General features: G+C 36.3%; 3 protein-coding genes across 5 annotated transcripts in view; 2 read left to right on the top strand and 1 right to left on the bottom strand.

Annotated features, from left to right (window-relative positions):
* The window catches only part of LOC107702344 (ufm1-specific protease 2-like), a 6,118-nt gene extending 2,236 nt beyond the window's left edge, over positions 1-3,882 (top strand). Inside the window, exons 7-12 of the mRNA XM_016504633.1 lie at positions 1,058-1,204; positions 1,679-1,843; positions 1,952-2,076; positions 2,674-2,750; positions 3,262-3,386; positions 3,788-3,882. Coding sequence (XP_016360119.1) covers positions 1,058-1,204; positions 1,679-1,843; positions 1,952-2,076; positions 2,674-2,750; positions 3,262-3,386; positions 3,788-3,874 — 726 coding nt within the window. The 3' untranslated portion in view covers positions 3,875-3,882. The remainder of the gene's footprint in view (positions 1-1,057; positions 1,205-1,678; positions 1,844-1,951; positions 2,077-2,673; positions 2,751-3,261; positions 3,387-3,787) is intronic.
* A 947-nt stretch (positions 3,883-4,829) lies between these two features.
* LOC107702343 (ankyrin repeat domain-containing protein 37-like) lies at positions 4,830-7,249 on the bottom strand. Its single transcript, XM_016504632.1, has 4 exons — positions 7,089-7,249; positions 6,726-6,878; positions 6,497-6,588; positions 4,830-5,070 (listed from the first exon to the last, which is right to left on the bottom strand). The coding sequence occupies exons 1-4, from the start codon at positions 7,110-7,112 to the stop codon at positions 4,851-4,853; spliced, it is 489 nt and encodes a 162-aa protein (XP_016360118.1). The 5' UTR covers positions 7,113-7,249; the 3' UTR covers positions 4,830-4,850.
* A 1,679-nt stretch (positions 7,250-8,928) lies between these two features.
* LOC107702338 (cilia- and flagella-associated protein 97-like) overlaps positions 8,929-13,575 on the top strand; it is a 7,211-nt gene continuing 2,564 nt past the window's right edge. The window contains exons 1-3 of one of the 3 annotated variants that reach the window (XM_016504625.1): positions 8,929-9,111; positions 10,500-11,469; positions 11,548-11,837. In XM_016504625.1, the coding sequence (XP_016360111.1) occupies positions 10,542-11,469; positions 11,548-11,837 (1,218 nt within the window). In that variant the 5' untranslated portion in view covers positions 8,929-9,111; positions 10,500-10,541. Of the gene's footprint in view, positions 9,233-10,499; positions 11,470-11,547; positions 11,838-13,575 lie in introns of all 3 variants that reach the window. The other 2 variants (XM_016504624.1, XM_016504623.1) reach the window with 2 other exon arrangements.

The following is a 13,575-nucleotide window of genomic DNA, read 5'->3' as shown; positions in this document are numbered from 1 at the left end:
GGTAGGTTTAGGGGTAGGGTTGGTGTAGGGCAATAGAATATACGGTCTGTACAGTAGAAAAACCATTGCGCCTATGGAATGTCCCCACTTTTCACAAAAACAAACCTGTGTGTGTCTGTGTGTGTATGAGATGTGTGTTTCTGTGTGTGTGTGTGTGTGTGTGTGTGTGTGTGTGTGTGTGTGTGATTGATCAGTGTGTGTACAGGGCTGGTGGAGGCATTAAATAAGCAGTTAGCAGACATGGAAAGGGTGGTGCTATGGTACAGGAAGGGCTCATCTTTCCTGGTGCCACAGCCATTTCACTTTCAACTGCCTAAACCAGCTGGACTCATTACTGTAATCTACCCTGCAGGAGTGCCAGATAGCCAGCTACAGGCCATCAGAGAGGCAAGACATGAACAGATGTACTACCGTTCAAAGGTTTAGGATCAGTAAGAATAAAAAAAAAAATGATTAATTCTTTTATTTAGCAAGGAGACATTCAAATAAATAAATTAAATTTAAAAAATCGAATAAATGCTGAAATAAATGTTAAAATAAATGGTAAATTTTTTTCAATCCTGAAAAAATGTATCACAGTTTTCACAAAAATATTAAACAGCACAACTGTCTTTAACATTCATAATAATCAGAAATGTTTCTTGAGCAGCAAAGCAACATATTAGAATGATTTCTGAAGGATCGTGTGACACTGAAGACTGGAGCAATGATGCTGAAGATTCAGCTTTGTCCTCACAGGAATAAATTGCATTTTAAAATATATTAAAATAGGAAACAGTTATTTTAAATTGTAATAATATTATACATTATTACTGTTTTACTGTATTTTTGATTATAAAAATGCAGCCTTAAGTGAGCATAAGAGACCTGAACTGGTCCTTTCAAACAATTAAACATTAATTAAACATACCGACCCCTGACTTTTGAACGGTAGTGTATACAGTACACACACAACGTTTTCATCAGAGGAAGCACAATGTCTCAATCCTATGAATTGCTGATTATTACTGATCCACATGTGTGGTCCCTAAACCAAGTCAACTTCCTATGTGTGTAGGATCTGCACAGGAAGTTTAAATTACCATGTGACAGGCCATACCTGAGACGTGCCAATGCCTTTCATTTCCCTGATGCAGCTTATAAAGACGGATACCTCCACAATCCCCACATACACCTGAACCCACCCAACACTGAGGATGCTAAGGTGAGACCGTATGTAATAAAGTAATAATTCACCCACAAATGAAATTCATTTTGTCGTTCTAAACATGTTAGCTAAGTTTTTTACCTTTTTATCTGTGGAACACAAAATGAGAATTTTGTAGTATGCATCATAAATGTTCCATACGTCTTATTAAAATTATATTCCAAGTCTTCTGAAGTCATATGATAATTCAGGGTGAGAAACAGATCAAATCTCCCCTTGTACTTGTTTAAAAATTTGGCTTGTTAATTTCAAAATGGAGACTTTAGACACATCTGATTGATGACAAATATTAAAGAAAATGACATGGGTGGTAAGTAAAATGATGGTAACATTTTCATTTATCGGTAAACTACCCCGTGTACAGGTGGCTGAATATGTCATGAGCACTTTTTAAAGTGCAAAATCTCTTGATGCCAACATTCAATTTTAACCATTAACAATCTTGTCTTTGTCTTGTGTTTCTCTCTGTAGCTGTATCTGGTGCAGGGTGTGTACAGTTATCATCACTACATGCAGGATCACGTGGATGATAATGGCTGGGGATGTGCATATCGTTCCCTTCAGACTATTTGCTCTTGGTTTCAGCAGCAAGGATATGTGGAGACGGCTGTGCCCACACACACACAGATCCAGCAGGTAAACAAAATTGTCACTTTATGGGATGGTGTTCAATTTATGCTGTCTTATTCTATGTATTTAAGAGGAGCAACCCTTGTTACAACCAAACATTTGGTGCTTTTTCAGGCTCTTGTGGATGTTGGGGATAAAGAGCCACGTTTTGTGGGTTCACGTCAGTGGATTGGCTCCATCGAAGTTCAGGCTGTCCTTAACCAGCTGCTGGGGGTCACCTCAAAGATCATGTTTGTCAGGTAGACAAAGTGTGTGTGTGTGTGTGTGTGTGTGTTTATTGTTTAGGGTGGTAATGGCCATAACATCATACTGGAGTCGGTTCTGAAAAACTGGACACGTTTTTTTCTTCTGTATACCACCGCACACAAGTGACTGCATTTTGGTTAAAGCCTGGAATACTCTACACAACTTTTAAAATCTGAACAAATTTTAAAAACTAGGCATCATGCACTTGCCTAATTTGTAAATGATTACAGAAAAAAACTGGGCATCATAAACTAAACTAAGGATCACACAATTCCACAACAATATGTAAATATATAAAGTCAGCTCAAAATAAAATATCAGACATATTTGATATCCTTGACTGGATGGGAATCATAGTCTAAAAGCTAAAACGTTTGAAATATTGTGCAATTTTCTGTGAAATCTGTTAACTGCTCCATTGGCTCTGACTTTCGGCAACTAGTGTCAACTCCTCAAGACTGAAAATCGGGGCAAAAGTCCAGTAGTGTATTCCAGCTTTAAGCTTAACTAAAGCAGATGCAAGATTATGATGAAATAGGTTTACAAGTTTCTGAATAGTTTGAATTTTAAAAATTGTCTTTCTGTTAAAGTAAGGGATCTGAGCTGGCCACCAAGGGCAGAGAGCTGGCCAACCACTTTCAGACTGAAGGAACTCCTGTCATGATCGGTGCGTTAACATTATCTTCAGCGCCTTCCTTCAACTTGTAATTGGATAGGAGCAAGGTTTCCCCCCTCAAAAACTGATATTATTATATTTATAATGAACATCTGGTCCAGCACACTTGTAGTATACGCTATCATTCAAAACTTTGGGCTTTGCTGTTCTTTTCTACTGATTTCTAACTTTTCTATTTTTTCTCAGAGTACTGAAAAAATGTTTTTAACATTGGTAATAAGCAATGATTATTGAGAACCAGATTCAGGAGATTAGAATGATTTGACTGAAGTAGTGATGCTGAAATTTCTGATTTGTTATTACAGGAATAAATACAATTTTAAAATGTATGAAAATAGAAAACAATTATTTTAATTGTAAAAAATATTTTATTTAAAATCCTTCCAACCTCATTCTTTTGTAGTGTATAGATAATATTGCTTGTTTTTTAATGTAGATTTCTTGTTTTGCTATTTTTATATGTAAACGGTAATTGAAAAATAAAGCCATATTTTTTCACCAGGTGGGGGAATACTTGCACACACTATTCTAGGCGTAGCGTGGAGTGAGAACACTGGACAAATACGCTTTCTTATCTTGGACCCTCACTATACTGGTGGAGAAGACCTGCAGACCATCACTGATAAGGTGCATTTGACAATGTCACTACTCTAGTCAGACCTTTTCATTTTAATATAAAAATTATATCAAATTCTATTCTGCCTTAATAACAAGCTACTTTAATAACACCAATAATAATAATATTTTATGATATTATTCCATTATACCCAGACACATTGGATTTGAAGTGTATCATTTAAAACATCAGTTAATAGTTCAGACATTAGAAACTGTTTAAATTGTGTCCGAATGACAAAAAATGTCGGTCAAATAAAAAATGATAGATTTTGCTGCACCTAAAGTTTCTCGAATGTCCTATTTATATTGCTCTCCACATTACTGTATTATGAGGTATATCATTAGTGAATCAATAGCTCAGTGTTTTATGCCAGTCATTTGTTAATGGTGTGTGTTTGTATTTTCTTCAGGGCTGGTGTGGATGGAAGGGGCCAGAGTTCTGGGATCAAAATGCCTATTACAACCTCTGCCTTCCCCAGAGACCCAAGACCATTTGAGTCACGTGCATGACACTTATTCGCTTTTATTTGTCGTCTGAATTCATGGATTCACTGGAAGTCTCATTGTTTCAATGAATGCAAACCCACATGTCACAGAAGTGATTTATTACTCATTGTCCTTACAATGTTTTAAATGTCCGTGCCTATTTTAACATCCGCTTTGAGTCACGCTAAAGGTTACGTTGATTTCAGCAACATCTCACATGATTTTCAGTCCGGCTGAAAATGGATGATATTAATGACATCATATCCTCAAGACTGCCCAAGTTTACAAGTTCATCATACATCATATTCACAAGATATCTTTGAACATCTACGCAAGATAAGGCTTCCTGCAATTCAATAAAAAGAAACAGCAGCTATAACATCTTCCTCAAACAGCAAATGTTTCCTTATTCATTGATTATTGCAAAGTCTCTTGACTTTTCCACATGGGGAGACTTAAACCTCGGCTTAGCTAATCTTGCCATATTAAGAATGTGTTGATCAGCCAAGCTTGGCAGCAAGTCAACTGTCTTCTGTTCTGCTCATTTGCACACTGTCATAAAACTTTGTCATAAAGCATTTCAGTGACATCAAGGTTTTTATACAATACACATGTGATCCAAGTTCAATTTTTTTTACTTTTTCCAGTGACAAACCCAGAAGTCTCCCCCTTTTAAGAACATTATCTGCTTTTTCCTTGATTCCCATCTGCTCTTGTTGGCAGGTAAAACATGTGCTGAGCACATTGAGCTCTGAGCAGTTCTACAGTACCAGTGTCAGTCATTCCTCTCGTACTTAAGACCCCAAATCACTGACCCCAGAACAGTGTCAATTTATCTAGACTGTTAAGGCTATAGTATAGGCTCAATACCAAATGTCCACCGGAAATTCAGTCTTTGAATACTGATACATCTGTTTACCATTCACTCCAGTAAGGGTTAAACAGCCTATTTTAAATTTCAATTCTCTCTCTTTATGAGAACATTCATCACCAGTCCCGTGCTTTCTTCCCATCTTGAGCACTGGAGTCCGCGCCTCTCTTCTGTCCTGCGAGAGTGCTGCTCAGCGTGTGCCGTTCAGAGAGGGATGATAATGAAGCGTTCTTCAAGTCCTGTGTTCTGCGATGCATGTTCAGAAACCTCCTGCACTCATTAAACCCGCAAGACCATGCAATATCTTCAGCAGTCTGTCCAGCGTTGTTGCAAATGCTGAATGGAAAAGGAATAGTTCATTGGAGAAGTGTTCATATTCATAAAATGTTTATAGTTGTTGACTATAATCGATGACGTTTGCTTTAACAGGTAAACAATGGGACATTCCTGTTATGTTTGAGCTCTTTTGAACTTTTGAAAATGAATTTGCCCATTTATGTCTATAATATGGTGTACTGGACTTTTATATATTCTGTGGGATAATCTCAAGCACCGTTTTAAATGTGCTTGTTGCTTAATTATTAATTACTAACAATAACAATAGTAATAAAATTAACATATAGCGAAAGTTAAGACATTTTCAGTAAGGAAGTTTTTTTTTTTTTTTTTTTTTTAATGCACCACCATTTAAAAGTTTGTGGCCAGTCATTTTTTGTAAGAAAATTTTTTTTTTTTTTTTTTTTTTTTTAATGCACCACCATTTAAAAGTTTGTGGCCAGGCATTTTTTATTTTTATTTCATTTATGTTTTTATTTTATTTTTGGAAAGAAATTAATGCTTTTATTCAGCGAAGACAGATTAAATTGATCAAAAGTGACAGTAAAGACTTTGACACGATTACAAAAAAAAACTATTTCAGTTAAATTATGTTTTTGAATTGTTCTTTCTATTCATCGAAGAATCTGACAAAATATCATGGTTTCCACAAAAATATTAAGCAGCACAGCTGTTTTCAAGACTGATGATAACAATAATAATGATGATGATAATTTCTGGAGGCTGGAGTAATTCAGTTTTGCCATCACCTGAATAAATTACATTTTATAATGTATTAACAGAAGCAGTTAATTTAAATTGTAAGAATATTTCACAATATTACTGTTCTTACTGTATTTTTGATCAAATAAATACAGCCTTGGTGAGCATTAAAAATCTCAACGACCCCAAACTTGAATGCTAGTGTATATAAAATAAATATTTTATATAGAAATAAATTTTATATAAAAATTAACATATTTCAGTGTCTTTTGATTTAGCTAATTTTCATATCTTTTAAAAATGTTAATAACATATTACAATATTTATATTTTATTAATATTATTTTAATTGAATAAGATTAAATGTTGTAAAGAGTGTGAGACAAACCAATTTATATCATAAAACGTCACAGAATTCATAAGATCCATTGCTAATATTTGGTCAAGTTTGGACTATTTAAGTGACACCAAAAATAATAATAATAATAAAAATGTTGGAATGCCAGAAAATAGTGAGAATATGAGAAAAATATATTAAACTGTGGCCAATGAAAACAATATTCTCAAGAAAAAGTTAAGTTAAAATGTTATGATTATTAAAAGTTATGAAAAATATGATTTCCAACCAATACATGATTATAACATGACAGACATTAAATGTACTGCATAAATAAACACATATTGAAAATATTTGCCAGTTTCTCTCTATCAAACCATCCACTTACTCGAAATGTGCCTCACTTGCCATCAGCACACTGATGCACTCCAAACTGCCCGCTCTGGCTGCTTTATGCATGGGTGTCTCTCCGCTCGCGTCCTTAAGAAAATCACATGAAAGGTTGAAACAAAAACAAAAAAATGCAAAAGCGCTGGGAATACACATTAACTGACAGGAACGTAATCATCAACAATAGAAACCCAAGTAACTACTGCTTAACGGAGGATACTTTGTACCTGCTGGTTTGCATCAGCACCGGTTTGCAGCAGCCAAAGCAAGCAGAAGGCCTGACCTCCGCACGCCGCGAGATGCGCTGGAGACTGTCCGCGACCATTCAGACCTCCATTCACCGCAAACCCGCTTTCAAAAAGATTACTCATGCAGTCCAGCTGAATGGATACACAATGAAACACGAACAACATTTCAATTTAAAGACATTGTTTTCTAAAAGTTTTAAAGCGCGTTTTGACAAATGGTAGGCCTATGGCTTTCGTTTTTAAATGCTTGAAACGCTTTTTTTTTTTTGTTGTTGTTACTTGGTTAAACATGATTCTGACTTTTCATACCCATAATAGTACAAATGAATTCAATTGACTTACCGACTCTGTCTCAAGCAAAAACATAGTAGCTGATGTCTGGATAATTTCACAAAGAATAATGCCGTATAAAAGTTTGACTGGGCGTGACACAGTCACTCCGCTGTTGCTCAGAAGCGTTCTGCAATCAAACAAGCGGACAGACCCATGTACAACGAAGTACAAAGCTATTTAGACCACGTTGTTCTATGATACAGACCAATCAGGATCAAGAACGGGCAGTCGTTGTCACGTGACTCTGCATCAATCCTACAGCTTGCGAAACAAGCTGTGCAGTTCCACACGTACGCACTTTTGCAGCAATTCACAATCACTCTGAGATACTCTGCTTTAATAAGTACATTTAATAAAGAAATTGTTTACATTACGGTCTGACAACATGTATTTGTCATATTTGAGAAAAAAAAACGAATTTGTAATTTGAAGTTGAAATGGGTTGGTCAGAGATAAATAATGTTTTGTTGGATTGTGCAGATTTTTTTTTTTTCCTTCATGCTTATGAGTGCATGAAAGGATTTTTTTTTTTTTATAGCAGAGGACGCTGAACTTGCAAGTCTGTCCTTGCAGGCTGTAAGGATGATGGATCTGTCATGCCAGATGTGCCAAGCAAACATGAAAGAGGCTTTGAGGGAATGTTATGAGCTGCACGCCCACAATCCAGCAGAATGCCAGCCTTTAAGACTGAGTTGGCAGCAGCATCAGTAAACATGTACAGTGGTCACGTACTGCGATATAATATAACAGACAAAAGCAATGCTTGTTTATCAGCTTGAGAAATAATTTCGAAACAGATTGTAACAATGCAGCTCAAATGGTTAGAGATGGTTGATTTGTCACTGACATTATACAGTGTTGGAGAAAGTTACTTTTAAAAGTAATGCGTTACTGCATTACTCTGCCAAAAAGTAACTACGTTACTCAGTTACTTTTTATATTCGTTTTGTGTTACTTTTTCTAGTCTATGTTGAGCTTGTTTGTTTGTTTAATAACAAAAATGTTATATTTTTGCCAAATCTTTTAAAGACCTTGTTGTGAAGGAAATGTAAATTCACGTCTGTACAGCTCAAACAAACCTTTCTGCTGTGTTGCCATTCTGGATTGCATAAAGAATAGGATGCAGAAAAAAAGTGCACTCTTCAGCAATGAAACACAAATGTGATGTTTAACTAGAGTCGTTTTTGCTTATTAATATTGTTGAACTGGATCATCAGCAGCAGGTCAGCAGCAAAGACATTGGATAATACAGTAAGATTAGCATACTTGAGTTATTTAACATTTAATTATTGCAGGTTTGCACAATATTCTGAGCATTTCACTATTTTAATTAAGTTTGAGAAATAGTGATTCTGTTTTTGTGCAAGTGAGATGAGTAAATGCATGTTCACATTTATTCTAGTACAGTAAGCATCCTGTTTACACAGCACACAGAACGCCACTGAAACTTAAGTTACTCCTGATTTCTCTCAACATCAGCTGCCAGTCAATAAATGGGAATTTGCGTTACTTATTTGAAAAAGTAACTCGGATATTTTCTCATAAATTTAAAAGTAATGTGTTACTTTACTAGTTACTTGAAAAAGTAATCTAATCACGTAACTCACGTTACTTGTAATGCGTTACCCCCAACACTGGCCATTAACAAATAAACGAATGCATACATATGAAATTTAGCTCAAAACAGAATTTGGAAGCTTCTCACATATTCACATGACTTAAATTACGTTTAATAGCATTTAAACCCTCTTTATTGCAACATTGCAATATATCTGGCCAGTATTAGGCAGAGAAGGACCCAAAGACCTGAAGAGAAATAAATACCGCAGACTGCGTATCCTCGCTCTCTTCTCATTTGGTTGCGGCGCCAAACTATTTGAGGAAATGACGTCACCTGGTTACAGTAGCTAACGAGCCCACACACTTCTCTGTGCAGCAAGCTGGACAGCTGAAAAAACCTGTTTTTTTGCTCTTATCTTCAACTTTTATCTTTCTGAACAGCGTTTGGAGATAAACGGCGAAATAAAATGAAGTACGCCAGCTGGAGATTTTGTCTGGCAGTGTCGCGCATGTTTTCGGTGTGAATGTCAAAAGGTAGGCACTGCTAGTGCTAACTTCATGAGCTGGATGAGTTTGCGTTGGCGTGCTTTTGCGTATGTACACAAGTTTATGGTCTAATTTCTAATAAAATGAAATATGCACATTAAATGTAGCAGAGTTTGCTAGACTTTTAAAGGTGGATTTCTGTGGAAGGATTGCTAAACAGCTAGTTAAAGCTTTTGTCATGGAAACATGTCCCCTCTGTGTGTATTATGAGCATGTTCAGCTACACTGCTCTCACCTTTGCTTTGTAAGTGTTAATTGAACTTTTTCCTGACAGCTGAACAGCTTTGCAAGGATCTGCATTGTATTGACGTTTTTATTAATGCCAGGAAACAACAGAGATGCACTGATAATCGGTTTTATTATTTTATGTATACTCAGTCGGTTATGTTGGGTGTACTTTATATATTTATTTATAGACTGACTTACTGTGTTATGTTTGGCTATATGTAAAACTGTGAACCCTTGGATTTTACCCCTTTATTTTATTTATTTCATTAATTAATTATTTATTTAAATATGTTTTGTATTATTTATTTATTTTTGTGGTCTGCAATCTATGGTCTATATTCAATAATTTTATAAGTAGAAAAAAAAACGAAAAAAAAAAACACTGGGATCAATTGGGATAAATACTAAAAATCTTGTTCCATAATTATTACATTTTGTAGTCATTTCACTAATAATAGTAATAATAATTATTATTATTATATAAACAATTTTAACGCTTATGTGTTAATTATTGTGTAATGATTTACTTAAATCAATAAGCAGAAACAAAATAGTAAAAACAGTTGGTTTTGCATTGATGATTATTTTAGCAATCATTAAAAACAATTATTAATCTCTAGAACAGTGGTTCTCAACCTTTTTGACTCCAAACTGTCGACAACAATATTCAAAGGCTCCATTACTTTTTTCTGTTGTTTGTGATTTACTAGACAATGATGAAGCATAATAATTTTTTTAAACACCTTTTACTCAATTTCAATAAATGGAATTTGGCATAGCTAGAAAAATGTCTAAAATAATTATATTAAAAAAAATGTTTCCCTGGGCACTAGGAATGGTTGTTGCTGAGGTGAGTTAAAATAAGAGATATTGTGATTTTATAGTCTTTTTAAAAATAATTTTAAGGTATCTTAAGTTACCTTGCTAGTTTGTTGATGGCCCGTTGTGGGCCTCGGCCCCCTGGTTGAGAATCACTGCTTTAGAAAACCGAAATTGTTCAGAAAATTCTGCCCAATTCCGAAATTTTTTTTTTTTTTACTACAAGAAAGTATTTGTATTACAGCTTCTTTTTCTTTTTCCATTCAGATTCCACTGAATGAGGACACATTTGAAAGACACACTACAGACATGTACAGTCACAAAGAGCTAGAGGGAGAAGTTGACCACTCGTTCTTTGACAGTGACAGTGAAGCTAATGGACTTGGTTCTGAAGATGGGCAGCTCAATAAACAGAAAGTCTCAGAAAGACAAGATGAGAGAACGGGAAAAGACACCCATGTTTCAATTGATCAGTTAGGAAATGAAGCTCAAAGTAAAAGGAACAGTGAAGATAAAGCCAGATTGGAGGATGATTCAAACCAGGGCAGGAGAAGGCAAAGTGAAGAGACAGAATATGAAAGAGAGCGGCAAAGTGTTGATGGCTTTTTCAAAGGCTTTTCATCACTCCCAAGTGCCAAAACCTCAGAGACTATGAACAGCAGTCAATCAGATGAAGGATCCAGTGTGCATTCATACTCATCTGATGAGGAAAGAGAGCCTGATGATGATTTTAAACTCAGGAAAACCAATGATAATGTTAACAGTGATGATGAAGATGGATACCATCGTAGTGACGATGAAAGTGAGGAGGATGCGAGATCTCCAGTGACACGATCAACGAAACATAAGGGATTGTCCCATGGAACATCTAAAAAATCTGCTGGAAAACTCCACAAGCTGAGTCGTAGCCGTTCATCATCATCTGATCCTGTGTCCTCCCACAGTAGTGAAGAGAGAAGCTCTTTTCGATCTCAGAAATCACCTGTAAAACATCAGCGGGTCAGTTCAGCTCACCAGAAAGAGCGACAAAAAGAAACGGCAGAATCTGAAGACACGGTCACTGATGTTACCCCTCTCTCGACACCGAATGTTAGTCCTTTCCAGTCCCTTGATGTGGTTCTGCCCTCTGAACCTGCAGCAGCTGTTCAACAACAGCCCAGTGTTACTGAGAAGGTGGTTGCGAATGATGTTTCGGACGGTCAGGGCAGTATAAGTTCTGAAGGAGAGGATGGACCAGGTTGGTGCAATGAATTGAGATATAAATAGCTCTGTAGCTGTTTCTTTTGTAGCTGAATCTCTTTCTCTCCCTTTGCAGTGTTCTTAAAAGTAGAGAAACAGTTAGACAGAGTACTCGTGGTCTCCAGCCCTTGCAGTGTTGGCAGCAGACGTAAGAACTATTCCTTCACAAATGAAGAGGTACAGGAGATCGACCGGGAGAACCAGCGGCTATTACGTGAACTGTCCCGTTCATCGGCACATTTGCGAAGTGGCAGCTCCGCCTGCTCCAAAACCAGCAGTCGCAGGAGTATTGCACCACCCGTACGGCTTTACCACAGCGCCCTCAACAGACAGCGAGAGCAAGAGCGAATTCAGAAGGAAAACCTGGTCAGTGTCAGTCTTTTATTTAAAGGGGTCATATGATGCGATTTCAAGTTTTCCTTTCTCTTTGGAGTGTTACAAGCTGTTCGTGAATAGATAAGATCCCTGAAGTTGCAAAGACTAAAGTCTCAAAACCAAAGAGATATTCTTTATCAAAGTTAAGACTCTGCCACACCCCCCTAAAACGGCTCGTTCTAACACGCCCCCACATATCTAGGTCACTATGTGGGAATATTTGCATAATGTGCCCAAATGTGCACGCAAAGAAAGAAGGCGTGGTTTCAGTAACCAGTTAGTGTTGAAGCAGCCATGTCAGAGAGACACTGTGTGATACTAGGCGAAAGCAAAAGCACTTTATTTGGCCTTCCGAAAGTAGATGCATTTAGGAATCTTTAAGATCACTTACAACAGAACAGCAATGCATTATATGGACGACCATTTCATGAACCTAGGAGAGGAGGTAATTGCTATGACAATCTGGCGCTTCTGAATCAGTACATAAGCACAAGGTTTTGTTGATATTGTGAGTGCACACAAATACAAGTAGACCCTTTGCAGTTCCGAATGATGTATACTATTACCTTTATGAGCAAAAATGATGGCGTATTTTTAAGTTTCCGCTGTTCTTAAAAAAAAAATGCAAGTGATCGCGCTGGCGCCTCCATGTCCTGCAGCGCGCTTTAGTAGCTTCCACTCTCCGAGCAAACGACTGGATATGCGTTTTTGAACATTAAAGCATGTCAACATATTCTGTTACACCAAATACACAAAATGATCTTTAAAAAAGCATCATATGACCCCTTTAATATAACAATAAAATCATCTCTCTCCCTCCACTAGAGGGAGCTATTGCCTATCTTTTAAGTCAGAACTGCCCAAACTCGGTCCTGGAGGGCCGGTGTCCTGCAGAGTTTAGCTCCAACTTGCCTCAACACACCTGCCTTTAAGTTTCTAGTATGCATAGTAAGAGCTTGTTTAGCTGGTTCAGGTGTGTTTAATTGGGGTTGGAGCTAAACTCTTCAGGACACCGGCCCTTCAGGACCGAGTTTGGACAGCCCTGTATTTAAGTTATGCAGTGAAGTCCTATCTAACATTTAATTAGATTTTAATTTTAATCGCACTGAGAGCAACTCCTATTATAAGAGAGAAACTTTAATTATTTGTCAGCCTCAGTCAAGCAAGAGATTGTGTTTGAATGTGCTCATGCTGAGCATATTCATGTACACTACCATTCAAAAGATTTTTTTTTTGAGTTTATTTTAAGAAATTAATACTTTTGCTCAGCAAGAATGCACTCAATTAATCAAAAGTGACATTTACAAAAACATTTTACTTTTAAACTTTCTAGTCATCATAGAATGCTGAAAAAAAAGTATCACGTTTCCACCAAAATATTAAGCAGCACAACTGTTTTCGACACGAATAAGAAATGTTTCTTGACCACAAAATCAGCAAATTAGACTGAAGGATCATGTGACATGTAAATTACATTTTAAAATAGAAAGGTAATTTTAAATTGTAATACTATTTCACAATTTTGCTGCATTTTTTAAAATCAAATAAATGCAACCTTGGTGAGCATAAGAGACTTTCAAAACCATGAAAATTCTTTTGAATGGTAGTGTATGTTTGGATTTTGTCATTTACAGTGTTCTCTCAGACACCCCAGTATTTATCATTTTTGTTCCCTTGTTCTTTGTGATATTATTCAGTGATGTAATGGTGTTCTGTGAGTGTTTATTTT

This window comes from Sinocyclocheilus anshuiensis, unplaced genomic scaffold (genome assembly GCF_001515605.1).
Source record: "Sinocyclocheilus anshuiensis isolate Anshui unplaced genomic scaffold, SAMN03320099.WGS_v1.1 scaffold86, whole genome shotgun sequence".
Lineage (NCBI taxonomy): Eukaryota > Metazoa > Chordata > Actinopteri > Cypriniformes > Cyprinidae > Sinocyclocheilus > Sinocyclocheilus anshuiensis.
This window is presented reverse-complemented; position numbering and strand designations above follow the sequence as displayed.

Excerpts from the sequence above, each read along its gene's own strand:
- LOC107702343 (XM_016504632.1), bottom strand. The coding sequence starts at position 7,112 with ATGTTTTTGCTTGAGACAGAGTCG. Across the intron at positions 6,879-7,088 it reads TTTTGCTTGAGACAGAGTCG|CTGGACTGCATGAGTAATCT; the intron begins GTAAGTCAATTG and ends GTATCCATTCAG. Across the intron at positions 6,589-6,725 it reads GTGCTGATGCAAACCAGCAG|GACGCGAGCGGAGAGACACC; the intron begins GTACAAAGTATC and ends GATTTTCTTAAG.